The 18510-nt window shown below is 30.5% G+C and overlaps 1 protein-coding gene across 1 annotated transcript in view; it reads right to left on the bottom strand.

Moving 5' to 3' along the window:
• Nucleotides 1-18510, bottom strand: part of LOC111635325 (glutamate receptor ionotropic, delta-2-like) — a 31727-nt gene that overhangs the window by 7851 nt on the left and 5366 nt on the right. Inside the window, exons 6-9 of the mRNA XM_023380260.1 lie at nt 14385-14460; nt 14124-14290; nt 13663-13922; nt 10440-10630 (exon numbers count right to left, since the gene is read on the bottom strand). Of these exons, the coding sequence (XP_023236028.1) occupies nt 10440-10630; nt 13663-13922; nt 14124-14290; nt 14385-14460 (694 nt within the window). The remainder of the gene's footprint in view (nt 1-10439; nt 10631-13662; nt 13923-14123; nt 14291-14384; nt 14461-18510) is intronic.

The raw sequence follows: 18510 nt of genomic DNA, 5'->3' as shown, positions 1-18510 counted from the left end.
GTACAAGCTTTACAAGTTACAAATTACAGGCAAACTGCATTGAAAAACAAATTGTAACAAGTTAGACAGTATTAGTTTTTTAGAAGCTACTAGTCGTATGCAAGTTTGACTGCATAAAATAACTTATAATCATTAAAAGTTATAAGTATTATAAGTTTTCTAGTTTCCAGCTAATACCTTTACCATGTATTTTTTTTTAATAACAGGTTTTAGTGGTCTATTTAGCACAACACTCTGGATTGCAAAATGGTGTCTATTTGAAAAAAATACTTCCGGATCAGATTTTTAAACTTTCGATTATCCTTCCAGAAAGTGACAGATTATCTGGAGTTTCAGAATATAGCGTACTGTATTAACAACGTTCTTCTGTATACATAACAATATTTATTTGTTGTATCATGATTTATACATTTGCAGCTGTTATAAATAAAAAAGAAAAAGGATGGCAATCGAACAAAAATGATTCTCAGAAGATTTTTATATTTTTGGACTTAAGGAAATCTTGATACGTCGAGAAAGGAAAAAAAATTCGTGAATTTTTTCTATATGGATGTTTGTTGTGTGTGAGGGCCACGATTTTGTTTATCCTTATTGAAACTTAATAACTTGTGATTTTTGTGGAGAATTTCTGAAATTTTGCAGAGAGGTTTGCATATTCAGTGGATTCATTCTGTAAAATTTTGGTGATTAAAAGTCGAAGGCATGTGGAAATAAAGATGGTCGCGTGTATCTCCATAGGTAGATTTGACAGTTTTACTCGTAATTAGTATTCTATTCATAAATTTTTATGAATCCCATCCGTTCCAAAAACATTAGACTTTCTACCATTAAAATTCAATGATGAAGAATAAGATGATAATTATTTTGAAGTTAAAATAAATTATAATTCAAATTGTATATCAGACCTTTGAAATAAAAAGAAACCCTAATGTGTATTGAACTAACACTACTAATGTAAGATAATTTTTGTTATAGGATATAATACTATTTTCTTTTGATGATCATTTGCCTGTTAACATTTTTGTTTTTCATGATTATTTGCAACATTAACATTGTAAAATAAATAGAAATTAGTTAATAAATCGAAAAACTTGTATTTAAAAAAAAACAAAGTTTTTTCTAAATAAATATATAAATATTACTAATAATACTTACCTTCTATTGACAAAACAGTTCAAATATTCTAGAAGTGAGAAAAACAAAAAATGTATCATTCTTCATCACTACTCTGAATAACAAAGAATTTTCTCTTCCTTCACCTTAATGTGATATAAATACACTGAACATTGTTTATTACTATTGTAGTTATGGAAGCAAAATATAATCTCAATTTAAATTTTATTGAGATTTGTGTCAGATATGTACTACATTTAAACAATCGATATACAGTCATTTATTTTCAGAACAATTTATAGTTTTTTTTATTGTTACAATGTTTTGAAGAATATAAGAAACAATCTTGTAAACCGTGTATTTTTTAAATATCCCAACGAAATTATTTCGCTTAAACTCCTTTTTTGTTTCAGAAGCACTAATATTCGTTATGAATAATCAATATATATTATAAAAGTAAGTGTACAATGTACGTGCCGTTAAAACTCAAAAACGAGTCCTGGTACGATGAAGGGAGTTATATGGTGTGGTAGCCTTCTATCCCCCATCCATGAACAAGGTTCCCGTTATTACCTGAAGGGCATGCTGTTGAAGATATAAGGGCTGGAAGTTCGCCCTCTAGAAATTTCTAGAACAGTCCAGGACATTCGAGAGTATTCGAGAGCATTCCAAAACATTTCAGAATGTTCCAGGCACTGCTGGCCCGAGCAAACTCAGTGCCCTACGCAAATAAATGACTTTGATGTCGCCCCATTTAAAAAAAGTCGCAACAATATAAAACACGAATACAAATGTTTCTACATTCGTGTTTTATAGAGTATTTACAGCAGGGGTGGCCAATATGAGGCCCGCGGAGATAGGTCAAATAAACATAAATGTTAACTTTATTGTAATATCACCAAATGAACATTAGATGAGTTAAGAAGGTTTGGAAGAGTTCTATGAAACGTATTTGGACAAGGATAAATATCTTGCGTTTTACAAACATGCTCTGTCAATGGTTACTCTATTTGGAAACACGTATGCGTGTGAACAACTTTTTAGTCGCATGAAGTATATCAAATCACAAGTGAGAATACGAATTACTGATGTTCATTTGGATAACTGTTTGCGTGTAGCGACAACATCAGTCTAGATCAATTTTGATGCACTTACTTGTTAGTTCTGTAAAACAAAGTCAAATTTTTAAATTGTCTAATAAATATGTTTCTCGGTTATTAAATAAATGATTCTTGGTTATGTTTTATTTTCTTCAAAAAAATAAATATACCTATTTTTTGTGTTTTTTTTTACATTAAATCAGGCAAGTGTTTGACCACGATCTCACCTACTGGAAAGCAACGATGCGGATGAAGGTGTAGCACGCTTGCTTGTTTACTTTAATTAAAAAAAAAAATTAGGTGCGTGGCCCGGCAGGAAATATTATTTTTGAAATTTGGCCCGCCTGCTAAAAAGGTTGGCCACCCCTGATTTACAGTATTTATTTTACACTGGTGTTTTATATTGATATATTGTTTTTATTCTATATGCATCCTGCAATATCACATCGTGAGAGTACGGCGCTACTTTGAAAATGGTGACTCGCAGGTCAACACGTGAGAAAGGATTGTGATCAAAAAACATTTACTTTCTCATTATTTATTGTAATTTATTCATCTACTTTCGTCATGCAGCCTCCCGAATTCAAGCGCCCTAGGCCATTGCCTAGTTCGCCTATATGAACGGGCTGACCCCGGTTCTGGGATGTTGAACAGTTAGCAGTTGAAAGTTGAAATTTGGTACACAGTTAGGGTACGTCACGAGAACACACACTGAGAAGGGATTTTTCGAAATTCCTCCCCACGGGAAAGAGGGACAGAATTAAGTCTTAACACTTTCATCAACAATGGAAGTGACAACAATGGAAGTGTTAAGTAATAATGGAATTGTTAAGAGAAAGCGACGTTCAAGACGCAGATGCAGTTCTTTTTTTCGTTTTTGCGAGAAATCGTACATTTTTTTGGACCCATCTAAAAATTCCCTAATTAGTCTGGAAAAAGGGGGACCTAATTCTTGCATTCTGTGAAAACGAGTAATGTTGACTATAACGTATATAATAATCTTAATCTTCGCTATCGTTACTTTTGCCCAAGCAACGCCAGGCTTATCTGCTAGTAAACAAATAAAGAAACAGTTTTGAAAATAAAATCATAACCAATATACAAACTTCACTTTCCATTTGCTCCTGTTTAGCATTGAATATTTACTCGTATTTTCTTATATATCTTGTGTGTCACAATCTGAAACGACAATTAAACTATATCTTATGCCTCACACACAACTCCTTACAATAATTAATTAGAACACTCAATTAATCCAAATACATATTTGTCTTTAGAACACATGACAGCATTGCAGTATACAAAATCATTCTGAACTAAAGTACATTTTAATTACCATTGTCTCCAAGCGAAATTCAAAATAAACTTAACAATAACTAGACAATAAATTTAATTATTTACACAACTGTCTCTGTTTTCAATTTAAAAGAATACAAATCGCTTTAAATTTAAAATCTTATTACAAATATACTTTGCAATTACAGTATTTAGATGTTGATTTTATAATTGTTTGCAAAATGTATGAACACTTAACAGTTAAATGAAGTACTTTGAAATTCGATAATTGTACAATTTTGTTTTTAAATTTACAAGTAGTAAGTTAAATATAAATAAATAAAAACATTTCCTATAGCGCCTGCAAGTATTTACACTTTATTTATTTCTGATATTCTCTTATTATACATTAAATTCATTGCAATTTAATAAGTAATAATCAAGTTTTCAAATTTAAAAATTTATTACGTTGTAGTTGCTGTGGAAAACATTATATTCGATCTCTATTGTTTCATACTTGATGTCGTGACTAAATGGCATTAAGAGTAAATTCAATAATAACTACTTCCTGCATTTCGCAGTTCAATAAATAATTATTTTAATAATTACCATTAATATAAAAATAGTAATTTTGAATATTTTCTTCTATTTAAAAAAATTATAATAAACCAAAGTATTAATTTGGTTTTCTACATAAAGATAATTGCAATTGTTAAATACAGAAGTATATAATAATGTAACATGTTCGTATCAGAAGTATACATTATGCTGTAGAAATATAAGAGTAATTATGTTATTACTGTATAGTAATCAATGTAATTTATAATATAGATTCAATTTTGACATCATGCGATTTTAGTAAGAGTTGAATATTAAAAATAAAATAATTTTTATAAATTCTTTATATTTTGAACGAAAGGAATAGTTTATTTGAGAGCCCCAGCAGAAAGTCATGATATCTGGAATTTCGGATTACAATTGAATTTTTTAATTTTCATTACTATATTATAGTGAAATATTTTTGTTTCAGTATCAGAATAAAAATATTAATTGAAAATTTAAAAAATCCAGACGTAGATGTATAAATTCTCGATGTTATCTTCTGTCTGTCCGTTTGTCTTTATTACTGTCTGGCTGTCTTTTTTTAAATTAATCTCGAGAATAAAGCTAGATATTTGAAAACTGAGACAAGATATGAAATTCATTGTGACAGATGGACCCAATAAATACACTTCCGATGAAAATCGAAAGATACGTTATTTCGATTCGAATAGTTTTCATTAAAAGGTGTTAAATATATGATTGACACGATTCTATTGTTAAAGGAAAAGTATGATGTATAGTGTTAAAACAGTACTAATTTGTGGTGAATAGCATATATGTTAAATTAAATAAATTCAAAATGACATAAAGAAATAACAGCCTGGCATTGTGACAACGTTTCAATACATCATACCTTGTTTTTTATAATTTACAGTGTATATTACTATTCCACTATTTAGGTTCATTGTATGGCAATGAACCTAAATAGTGGAATAAGAAAGGAAAATTTTCCAAAACCACTGCAACTTAAATAGCTTTATGTCCTTACATATAATGATTTTCTATTTGGATGTTATTCAGAGTATAAAGGAAACATCAATTTATATACACACACACTTTCAAATGTTCTCTTTTTTACTCATAAACAATAATAGTTATAAAAAAAAATATTTTTAGACAGACTTCAATACTTCACAGTCACATCTAGTGTTTTCAGTTTTTTCTGAATATAGTAATATAAGTATTATCATTATTTGTATAGAAGTTTTTAATACCTTTATTGATATAAAGTTAAAAAGCAACCTTTAATATACAGTATAAAATGACAATTTTTAAATTCAAAGGAAAATAACAGATCGCATTATTAAGCTAAATGATAAACGGCTAAAATAGGTGAATCAGTCTGTATATTTAAAAAGCACCACTGATAGGAATCGAACGATATACAAGAGAGCTAACGCATGATAGCATGTGGTGGATACAATAAATAAATTTACGCAATATCAAAAGGTGTCGAAAATGTGTGTATGAAAGTCTTGTGGTGCCTCTGTTCATGTTTGGCAAAAAAACTTAAGTATAGCAGAAAAGTGAAATAAGTTTCATTAATGCGTTAGAAATGTGGTATTTGATAGGAGTATGTTGCATAACAATGAATGACTGTGTTAAAACTCAACATATGCTGGAGAAAATTGGCTCTGTGGTGGTTTGGCCACATTGAAGGAATGAAAAGAAAACTGTTGAAGAGAGTATAAGTGTGAAGGGTAGATGACAGGATTCGTAGATGAAGGGTGAGAAAGTGTTGTTTCGAACAGCATAATGAATATTTGAAATAATTCAAGGTGTTATATCGAAGAAAGAATATAAAGAAGTATGGTAAAAGTGCGTGGAAGCCTCTGAAGTAAAAATGTGTGTCTAGACAGGAATGTATAAAGAAAGATGCTGAATAGTAATCTGTAAGATTGTAGTTCTTTTTGCCTGTTGTGCACCCTTTTAGTAGAAAAATAATTTTTATTTTTATATATAAGGCTTATAATACATCTGACATATATATATATAGAAGAAGACCAACCTATAAAATGGGTTCATATAGTTAGGATTCTTACATGACGGCGAAAAAAATTGCGACCATATTCGTACAAACACGGCCATAAAAATTATTTAACGGCCATAAAAATTATATTTATATTAATGATGTCTCCAAAGTTCAGCGAATTTTTCGCAAAAAAAATTATTTATCAGGAAGCACGCGAGCGCCATTCGATGACAAGCTCCACGATGAAAACAAGCTTAAGCAATGGCGTCGTCGAACGGTAATACTCAGTAAGTAATCCTACAATTTTTTGTTTATAGCATAGTTTATATGAATTATTCCCAACAAATTACACGTGTTTTGGAAATGTTGAGTCAAATTAGTCTAGAATCGATTAATTTTATGGAAGAAACCTGTCAAACAGCCGTAATCCGTAAACTGCATACGTGCCAGACTGTGATTGGCTCATGTATTTAAGGACTCGTAGAAAATGGATTCATAAAAACCGGAACGTATCTACCGTGTTATAGGGGGGTCGACAGTATATGATTCGCTATATATACCAATGATTAGTTAAGCTGCTCCAGTCTAGTCTGACTGCCTCGGAATAGCGCATGTTTTAAGAAAACTACAAAGTGGCAATAATCACACAAAGGTGGTTCATCTGAGACGATCAAATCAACTTTATCAATGGAATACCTCATGATAACATTGAATGCACTAAAAAGGGTGTCAGCAGCATTAACCCAGCTTACTGGCCTGACATCGCTAATTAACCCTGGCCCATACAACATCTAACCATATTTACAGATGGCTCAAAGAGTAATATGGCTGTTGAATGTGCCTTTGTAATATATACTAATAATGAAGAAACATTGATATATATAACTAGACTTGGGGAAAACTGTTTCGTTTTTCAAGCAGAACGCTGGGCTACTTTTTCGGCGGTTAGATGGTGTGACTCCATGTAATATAAAACAGAAATAACAATCTTTACAGACTCCTACTCGTCTATGCAAGCCATTCACGACTTTCAGTGGCATTTACCTATTGTTCACGATATCTTGTGAAAATGGCCAAATATATGAACAGGTATGCCATCGTTTAGGTCAGGGGTCATGGTGGTGTTTCTGGAAACGAGCAGCCTGACCAACTTGCTCGCATGGCCTCTGAACTAAAAAGTGAACCAAGCTGTAATGCCATTTCCCAATGTCACATCTTAAGACAAACCAAAGAAGATGCTTTCGCTATTTGGCAAAGACAATGGGAGGAGCATAGCGAATGTCTTACAAAGGAGTTTTATTTAAGGTCTCAGATTTTACTTTTCCAATTATTGACCAAATATTGGTCCAATTCTATACTGGACATGGGAAGTTTAACAGATATCTTCACAGGTTTGGCAAATCAGAAAAGTCACTATAGTTTAAATTACGAAAATTATATTAATTTCTAAGTAAAAATCACAAAATTTTTATATTTATGTATTTATTTTTAATTATTTCTTTCGGTTTATTTATTCAATTGCAAAGATTAGTGGATGCTGGAATCTACGAAAAATTGTTGAGGGAAACAAAACAGACCCCAGGGGTCGGTTACGCTGGATTTCATCATTTTCTTTCTATTGACGATAGTATGAGTTCTTTCATTCGTTTACTTTCTGGCTATGTAATTTCTACCTTAATTTTCTTTGTTGAATTGCTACAAAAACAACAAAATATCAAATGAAATTTTTAAATACTGTAATTGAATCTATAACATAAACTGTGATTCTATTATTATGTTATTTACAGATACTTGCATATATTCCATTAGTTAAATTTTTTATAATGTGATGTCAGATATTACCTAGCATAATATCACACTAAATTCTTATGACACGAAGAGCTGTCATCATAGAATTCCACACTTGAACTAACCTTTGCGAACTGTATTTTTATGCAGTACAGTAATTATTGACTACAATAAAATCGTTTTTTGTTGTTTCACAAATGAATAAAATTAATCCGAAATAAACTTGTATATCGTTGTTGTATAGAATTTTCATATCAGTGAATTAAAGTCCATACCAGCAAGTAACTAAATTAAACAATTTATCACTGATTTGGTGATTTTAGCCTGAACAACGGTCTGATGATGTACTAATTTACTTGGGGTATTCAGATTTTCTGACATTTAGAGAGTGTTAACTCTCTTAGTGCTCTACGAGCAAAAAGAAAGTTCTCTATTATCTTTTAACATTTACAAATAAAATAATAAAAATGTATTAATCAAGTAAACTTTAAGCAAAAGGAATATTAAATAATTTCTGGATTAATTATTCAATTTTTTTAGCAAGTGATGTGAAGTGCCTAAAGAATTTACATATATTTGTCTTCATAATAGGTTATCTTAAGGTAGATTTATTCTTCCATGTTAAAAGCGTAATACATTCGTAAATTTTTTTAAAAAGTAATTTTCCGAGCTGCTTTCGGATTTAATCGGAATTACTTGTTATTAGCATTTACAAGTTATTGTAAGTCCTGTTCCTACCCAAAAACTAAGCATTTGCTATTTTACGATGATGAAAATTATAAAATGTCGTTTAACAAATCATAGTAACAGAAGGCCCAAACGTTGCCATTTAAGCAACTCATTGTTCTATTTTTTCTTAGTAATTTAATTTTTCAACCGGTATTATTTCTCGCGGAATCAAGTCGAAAGTTAAAATAAACAGAGACTGCAAAAATGTCACGTATAAATATTTTTATTTGAAAAATTGAATACAATATTTAGGATTGCCATAAAAAAATTAAACTATTTAAATATAACGATTTAATGATTATTTAATAACTATTTTATATACGAGAGTTATTATAACGTACAGTATCTTATATATTACAATTATTATGATGCACTATAAATAAAATACATATAGAAAGATTTTTTTAGAAAGAATGTACAGGGTGAGTCATAAGTCTCCATACAAATGATGAAAGCAGTGAGTAATTATTTTTTTAATTAGGAAGGGAACCAATTGAAAAGAAATGCCACTAACGAAGGAAGAACGGATTGACATTATTATGTTGGCTGGGAGTGGTACGATTCATCACGTAGCCCGTAATTTGAATTCAATGCACAGAATGCAGATAACACATAACACCGTGGCAAAACTTATTAAGAAATTCAAAGAACAGGTTCTGTCACCAATGCAAGCAGATCTGAAAGACCAATGAAAGCAACAGATGAAGATGCTTCAATACAGGTACTAGTAGCAATGGCCAGGAGTCTGACAAAAGGGACCCGATCTCTCTCTGTATAAATGGGAATCCGCCAAAGCAGTGTCATGCGCATTTTTCGAACTAACAAGTGTCACCCATACAAGCTGTAAACGTTGCAACATCTGACAGAAGAAGATTCTGACCGTAGAATAGAGTTCTGTGAGTGGGCAATCGACATGCACAAGAATATTCCTGGAATTGTTAGTTTTATCATTTTTTTAGATGAGACAAATTGTTATCAGTTGTGAAGTGAACAATCAAAATATCAGGTACTAAATGGATAGCAATCCGCATTGGATGTCAGACTATCCAGACCTCACTCAAGTGGATTTTTATCTTTGGGGACACCTAAAATCGATTGCGCACCAGCAAAAAATCCGTAATGTGGACCATCTTAAAACAAGAATTACATTAGTTTTCCAACAAATAACAGGAGACACATTGTCACGTGTTCACCAAAATTGGTTAGAGTGACTGTCATTGTGCTTCACGACATGAAAATGAGACATGTGGAATATATCTTTTAACTGTAGCATCATATGATACAATTTGTACGATATAAAATCAACATTAGACACAACGTTCACCATTTGTATGAAGACTTACGTCTCACCCTGTAAAAAATAATTCACAACAAACAACTTTAAAACAAATTTACCAAATTTCTTTAGCCTTTTGTAAAATGTGTAATTGATTGATTGCTGTTAATAATAGTACATAACTATAAATATATGTAGGTAGTTTGTTCTATAGGATATTCTGTGGTACAACAGTGTAATGCCTTTCTTAGCGCCAGCAACATCCATGTTGCAATTTTGGTTTTGGGACAATGTAAGCATTATTTACTGTTGTATTAACTTAGAATATGAGTTTCTTAAAATAGTTATAGAATAACATTGTATTGCAGTCAACAAAATGTTTTGTTTGTATGTTCATTCTAGGTATAGGTGAAACTGCATAGAAATTTCAAAGCATCTTGTAATTAAGTAATTATATTTACGTTTATTATATAATCATTATGCACTGATGTTTTATTCAGCCATAAATATTATAATTAATATAATTTGTGAAATTAGTTTTTAAAATTAATTTTAGTGTTTAAATATCAAAGTTTAACTGTACGATTATACGTCAATTCTATTATAAAAACTACAATAGAAAATCCATATCCAGCTGCGAGAAGAATAAAACAACTTAAGACATCGTCTATGGATAAAGGATAAAAAGTATCTTTAGCGATCTCTTTTGTAGACGGTGGCATAATATCCCTCACCATTTTCTTGTAAATACCGGTATCTCTTATCCATCCTATTCTGAAAATTAGCAAAAAAAAATATTTTTAGATAACATATATTACTTTTCTATATAAAAAATTAAAATCGATTAAATTTACCATATATACACTGAAACTAGCATGTTGGACCATACTAGTATTTTTTATACTAGTATTTTATTGAATATAGTGTGTGTGTATATATATATATATATATACTATATTCAGTAAATTACGAAGACAATAATATAGCTAGAAATAAATGCGTTAATATGTCTGTAGTGTGACAGGTAGTAATAGCAGATTCTTGCTATTACTACCTGTCACACTAAAGGATAAACACTACTACACTGCATAGAGTGTAGTAGTGTTTACCCCTGTACATCTTACTTTTCCTGTTAGCAATAGTGTCATCCTGATTATTTATCTTATGCCATAGAAGAAAAAGGTTTAGATTGAAATAACATGATTTATAGTACGAATTGGAAGTTTATATCTAATTAATCTGGTTCACTTTCTCTTAGGATTTACATGTCTGATCATGTTCTTCATCTATATAACTCCGATTTTGAGAGCAGTCTATTTAAGCGTTTTGTTATAATGCTATACACATTGTCCCAGTTATATCAGGTTTGGGCATTAAGGGCAAGAACAGTAATAGACAGACACCAATAGGAACATATAGGTCTGCTATCTTTTGAAATTGCATCCCAATAAATACATCTTATTAACCGAGTGGATACAACGACCGAACACTAGTAGTCAGTAATGGCGTCGCGCATTGTCAACAGACTGGTTACATGAAGATTCCTGGTGTTACTTCCCGTTTATAACATTTAAAAGTATGATCAGTTTTATATGAAAAAATTCCGAGATACATCCTCCTTGGCACATTCTTCTCGTGTCCTGTTGCTGTAACCAAATAACCCAATTGAATTCTAATAATTTTTCTATTAATATGATAGTTTTCAATGACATAGATGGAACATTGACACCTTGCCCTGGACAATTTGCCCCTTATTCTTATTTCGTCTCCCTTATTAACTCATAAACTCATTGCCACAAACATCTTTCACTCATACTGCTTAAGTTGTTCTAACGTTCAGCGAAATAAATGTACAGTATACAGTACAACAGTTCCTTCATTTTATTGGACCAGCGGTACAGTTGCATTCAAATAGGAAACTTGCGATTACTGGCCAGCAGAGTATATTTTAAGTATTAATAGTTTTCAAAGGTGCCGAGTTTAGATATTAATATTTGGTTCATTTTTTGTGAAATTTGACTGGTTGGTAGAAGATCATATAATATTTGCCGCTGAATGAAAGTGTGTGTTACTGTTACTATTGAATTTGTGCTATTACGTACTTTCCGAGTATCGCGATAAACGTGAAAATGGTTAATATATCCAAACTCTTTTTACAGTTTTTGATTTAATATTTGTTATATTAATGTACATTATTTATATAACTACAAAAGTAATCATAGGTAAGAAATTATCACACCGAGTGACCAATCAATCACATTTTAAGAAATCTTAATTCGTGCAATTTACGTAATTTAGAAAAAAATTTTAAATGTGTTAAATTGGTCACTCCCTGTTATAAATGCTTAAGTAAGGCAACTTTTCAAAATATAAATCAAATACTATAATATAATATAAGGATTAAAAGTATGAAATAATCTAATGATTGTATTTATGTTTTGCTTAAACAACGCCAGGCTTACCTTCAATTTCGTTTATAAAACGAGAGAGAGTTGCACGGCTTATTCCAGTTAATAATACGTTGTTGTAGTTTAGTATTTGTCATTATTACTTTTTCACTCGGGGAACCAACAGGTTTTTCTTCAGCGTAATCTGTTAATCCATCCACATATCCCAATAAGTATTAAGTGTATTTCTGGCCTCTAATGACTGACTTTCGTGGCATTCGATTACACGGTTAGACAATTTATAATAGTTACTTACACAGCTGACGGTATCAGAGCACTCTAGATAGTCTATCTTTAATTTTTACACCGGACAACACACAACTTCAAAACTAAATTTATAACTAAGAATTTTGCAGTCACGATCACATTCCTGCGATATCGCTTCATCGCACACGCTCGTGCTTCGACCTTATATCCCGAAGTCGATGTCACAGAATCCCACTTTTTATTATCATTTTGAATTCCTCATCACAATTAATGGAAAATGGAACTGATTAATGAAAATTGATTGAACAGATTTCGACAACGTACGCAATTCTGCAAGCCACATAAAAGAGGAATTACTAATTCTATAGCTGAAATATGTAATCTTATGTTGGATAAAAAATGTCTTCATGTATTGAAACATATTGTACTGTGTATTTGTCTATAAAGCAAAAAATTACAGAATAACAAATTGTATCGATACTTGAAGATATATTTCATGTTTCTTACACAATGTAATTCGAAATTGTTGAATAAACATAAAAAATATTCCTATGCTTTGATCGTCATAAATACTGATAAAATATCTTTTTATATTTTTGAAATTATCACACATTGCAACATCGAGAAATGTGAAAAAAATTTTGTGTTTTTCTGTATTTGTGGACGTTAGCGTCGTGTGTGTGTGTGTATGTATGTATGTATGTATGTATGTATGTATGCGTACTGTACGTGTGAATGTGAGTGCGAGTGCAGATTAAGAAAACAATCTTCACCATTTTTTAAAATTAATAACTCCTGTTATTTTCGTCGAAGATCTCTGAACTTTTGCAGGGAGATATGGTTATTAGATAGATTAATTAATGCTATTAAGTTTTGGTGATTCAACGTCGATAAAATAGGTCTTGTCAAGCTCCAGATGGGTCGGACTTAATGACGATAATACTTATTACTTGCATTTAAAATTTTTTATAAAACATATTCCTACAATCAAAATTAAAGTTTTTTTTTTCATTTCATAATAATTAAAATGTAAAAGTCATTTATAATAAAAGATGAAAACAGATAGCAACAAAAATATTGCCTTGTACATTAAAAAATTCATTGCTAAAATTTTTTAAAATAGATTCTTTAACTTCTCTAAACATAACTTACATTTCATCCACTTCATTTTTAAATTCAAATGTCTTTTTTCTAGGGTAAGACACCATGTAATTAAGTAGAAAGTCTCGTGAATATGCAAATTGGCCTTCTCCTTTAATTCTCGCCATTGACACTATCACACTTTTAGAACTGAAAAAAGCATATTTTGTATCTAGTACATGTTGAAGAGCATCGTCCATATCAGAAAATAAATTCTCTGGATGTTCTCGTAAATGGTCTCCAAGAACTTTTACACTTCGCTCATTTGTTTCCTGAAAATAATTTATCCGATTATGCGAACTGTCAAATTATGTAAACACTTTTTTTATTATAATTTTGAATTATGAATACTCCAAAATAATTTGGAAATCAATACAAAAAGACGATTACGTAATAGAGTTAATTATACCAAGAGATATGTTTCCAAAGATGAATCACTCGGTGCTCCACAAGAATATTTTCCTTTTTTTCACAGAATCTGCTAGTTCTTCAATAGTTGTAGGTATCGATTCGTACAAAGGATAAGTCATATGAGAGAAGAGAACTCCACAATAACCCGATATGAGGACTACTGTTATTAATAACCAGGCACCAATTGTGATTCTAGTTGTGCTATTTCTGATGTGATTCATTTCACCGCCTGTCAAATATTGTAAATTATTAACGTATTAATTATATCCCAATGTTGATTTTTTTCAACGTAAATTTAGCAATTTTTCTTCCAGAAGTATTACGAGTTTTGATATTTCGTATTATTTTTTTACTATTACTAGCTGCAAGGANTATAGCAGCATTAAGAGATATCCAAACCTATAATTAAATATTAATACTATATTTTATATAGAATTATTTAAGACGCGGAAGAAATAAATTAAAGTAACCTATTATTAATAAATGTAAAGAATTAAAAACAAAGTAAAAACAATATGTAACGTTTAGGTTTCATTTTAATTATGTAAAATTATTTAATAAAATTAAAACAGTAAACAACAATGTGACTAGGTTAACTTTTACTAGACGGAAATCCTGAAACTGGCATGAAGGTCCAATATTTGCATCTGTGTTTGTGAAATTTCTAAAGTGTTTGTTACACGTCTAACACTTTAATACCAAGTAATTTCTTACAAAAAGTTCTACTGAAATGCATAGATTAGCTGTTCTTCCTGATTCGACTTAGTCTATTTAATTTCTATGAGGAAAAAAAACTGTCAATTTCGCATTTATTTACATTAGTTTGCATAGGTAATAAGTGATAGAAGCTTGAATCTTTCTACACTGTGCATTATTTAAATGAGAATAGATATGATTTGTCATTACAAATTGATTAAATTTAAGGTGTGACTACAATAAACATAAACAAAGTCACGTAACATTCAATTTGTCCTGATACAAACAATTGTTATAATTGTACTCATAATACAACCGAATGAAATACTCCGAAGTGAATTCCGAATTTAATTAGTTGGTCACTTGAATTATAAACCATTTATTTTTCGTAGTAGTTACGAACCGTTACATCACTTTTTTCGAAAATAAATTTATAATTGGTCAGAATTTAATTAAACAATATATTTTAAAAAAGGAACTGAAGGCAAGTCAGAAGCTGCAACTCTTTTATTGCTTATGTTGCAAGTAACGAATTTTGGATTATCCTCTCAGATTAGGTACTCCTACGTTTACAGTATGTAAATAAATCGTGTTTCTAGGGTAGGCTTTGTTTTATCTGAAAGTATAATGTCATGTGTTGTTTATTGCAATAGATTTATCTTTCTTTTTTCTACAAGTAAATTAGTGTAGTTGATTTTACATTCCTTCTCCTGAGAGAGTCATAACATACTTTGGATTTCGGAGTAATTCTCACAGTTGTTCCTTACGTATTTCAATGTTTCTTAAAAACCAAATTGGAAGCGTGTCCTATAATACAAAATTGATGGCAAAACTTTTATCGTAAAAGGTTGAATTTCGATTTTGCCAATTTCCAAGTTCGAAAAAATACAGAAAGCGAAAGAACAAAGAAATGTACAGAAATGTCAATTTAGAAATTGCATGTTAGTACTGAAAAGATGATTCATATGTTCACTTGCTTGCTCATAAGAATTTTACTATTTGTATAAAATTAGGGGGTGAATGCTGGTAGCTGGATGTGTTGGTGAACTTTTTAGAAGAGTTTATTAACTGCATAAGAGTGAATTGAAGAAATGTAAGTTGCTTAAATATGAAGGATTTAAAGAAGTGGTATTTGTAAATAAATTATCTTTGAGTTTAATTATGTGTTTATTAATAATTGCTGGGATTAAATGAAGTCCAGGACGTTTACCTCGATCACCACAAGAAACGAGCCAAGTACATATACAAAGAAGGGGGCGTGAAGAGTACGCAAAGATAATGCCAAAGGAAAGAAAAAACAACTGTCTCAGTTAATTAGTGACGACTATAATCAAATAGAGGAAGGTCTCTCTAAAAGAAGATCTGAAATTTCGAAATGTACGAAAATTTATGATTATTTTGAAACATTAGGAAATTTTGAATTACAGGTACAGTACAGGAGGAGTCTCAATATACACTAAAGTCGATGTATGATTTAATACAAGATAAATTCTCACAGCTTCGTGTCGAACTACTAGGAATTAAAACAGAGATTAACGCTCTGAAAGATGAAAATAAACATTTTCATGGTGAGCTGTCAAATCTGTCTCAAAGAATGCAAAAAATGGAAAAAATGTCCATGAACAATAGTCATATATAAGGTATGTTGAAATTCAAAATAGACAAGCAACTTAATAAAAGGAATAACAAAAATTTTATAGTAATAAATTTCCCATTTAATTCGCTTCATTATGTAAAAAAATCAATCAGTTCTTAAAAAAGTATTTGTGAAAAAATAATAACTATATAGAAAGTTTAGTTAGACTAACCAATGGCGATGTTAAACATAGAGTGAAAATTACACTAGAGTCCTTATATGATAGAATTCTTATTCTTAAGGAGTTATGGAAAAAAATCTCAGTAATGAAAAGAGGGAAAAAATAATATTTACAGCAGCCTTATGCAAGAGATCAAGACAGAGGAAAAAGAAATTAATTAGTAGCAGTAACTAAACGAAAAAAAAAACTTAATGGAAATACAATAATTATAGGTGATGACTTCTATATGAAGGAAAAAAAAATTACATATGATGTTAATTTGGACCATGTAGTTTAATTGAATGGTTTTTTGGGAATGAGCTGACTTTCAGTTTGGACTAAGTTACAAATGGGATGGATACAAGCAATAAATAAATGAAATATTAAAAAATTCAGAAAGTAAAGAATTTAGAAACAGAACTAAACTATGTTCATTTTGTACGGTAATACCCAGTAAAATTTTTTATTATTATAGGAAACTGTGATAAAGTAATACAGTAGATCCCCCTATAAAACCGTTTCCTATAGTTATGATTCCTATAAAAATTGTGGCAGTATCCGTAAACAACGGTAAAAATAACTCCTATAATACGTAAAACGTCATCGGGCAGCCGAACTACTTTCCCGCCGTCCGTAGCGCCACGCTACGGACGTTTAGGCGGATAAATTGAGTTTAGTATCGTCTGTTCATATAATTATATATAAATTAGGTACTGTACATATAATTATATATTAATTATATATAAATTAGGTACTGTATATATAATTATATATTAACTTAATTTATTGTAACTTTATTATAATTAAATATATATTTTTCGCCGTCTAGCGTCACGCTACGGCGAGTTAGGCGACCTATCGTCTGTCCAGTACTGTAATTTTATACATTTCTTGTGAAAGAAACATTTCTTATTTAACGGCCATAAAAATTATTTATATTAAGGATGTCTCCAAAGGTCAACGAAGTTTTCGCAGAAAAATAATATCAGAAATCGCGGCCGCGGTTTGATGCGCTGTTCCGCGACGAAACCAAGCTTTAGCAACGGGCGTAGTCGAACGGTACACACTCGGTAAGCAATCCTACAATTTTTTGTTTATAACGTAGTTTATACGGATTATTTTCAAAAGAATATACGTATTTTGGAAATGTTGAGTCGAATTAGTCTAGAATCGATTAATTTTATGAAAGAAAACCTTTCAAACAGCCGTAGTCCGTAAACTATGATTCCTACAAAACTGATTCATAAAGAACGGAACGTATCTACCGTCTTATAGGGGAATCTACTGTAATTATACTATTGAGGTAATGAAATTAAAAGTTCTTAGTAGTTACTAAATATTTTCGAAAGTTACATGCCTCAATTTATCAAAGAGTGTTATAACAACAAATCCTGTGAGTTGTGGTTATAGAAGGTTGTACTAGAGCTACCAGTTGCGTTGGTTAAGTTTACTGATGAAAAGATTAAGCACTTTTCCATACAGCAAATTGTAATTAATGGTAAATTTATAATCTGCTGAAAAGAAAATATTTTTGTAACTGTGTAACACGGTATGTGATTTTAAGTAAGTTTACAAAAATGGATGTTAAAGTTAAGGAAAATAAACAAGATGTCAATCATATTGGAAATCATGTTATAATATGACAAAACCACCTCTGGGTGGTTATAATCTATAACTCAACCCCTCTTGTATCGGGTATTCCCATTACGAACAAACATTATTTACTTACTTACACTTACTTACTTACCAGTGTTGCTGCAATGAAATTTCAAAACGTACTGATGCGCCTTCAAAAAATGTACTATTTTCCTTCAAAATGTACTAGTTCTATGAATGCTTTGTTTACGTGCCTATATATATATAGGCACGAATATAATAAGATTTAAAATTAAATTATTTGACAATAAACTATATATATATATATATAAATTACGTGCCAATATATATATATATAGGC

The sequence above is a fragment of the Centruroides sculpturatus genome, unplaced genomic scaffold (assembly GCF_000671375.1).
Source record: "Centruroides sculpturatus isolate CEXI.00-Female unplaced genomic scaffold, Cexi_2.0 scaffold810, whole genome shotgun sequence".
Classification (NCBI taxonomy): domain Eukaryota; kingdom Metazoa; phylum Arthropoda; class Arachnida; order Scorpiones; family Buthidae; genus Centruroides; species Centruroides sculpturatus.
This window is presented reverse-complemented; position numbering and strand designations above follow the sequence as displayed.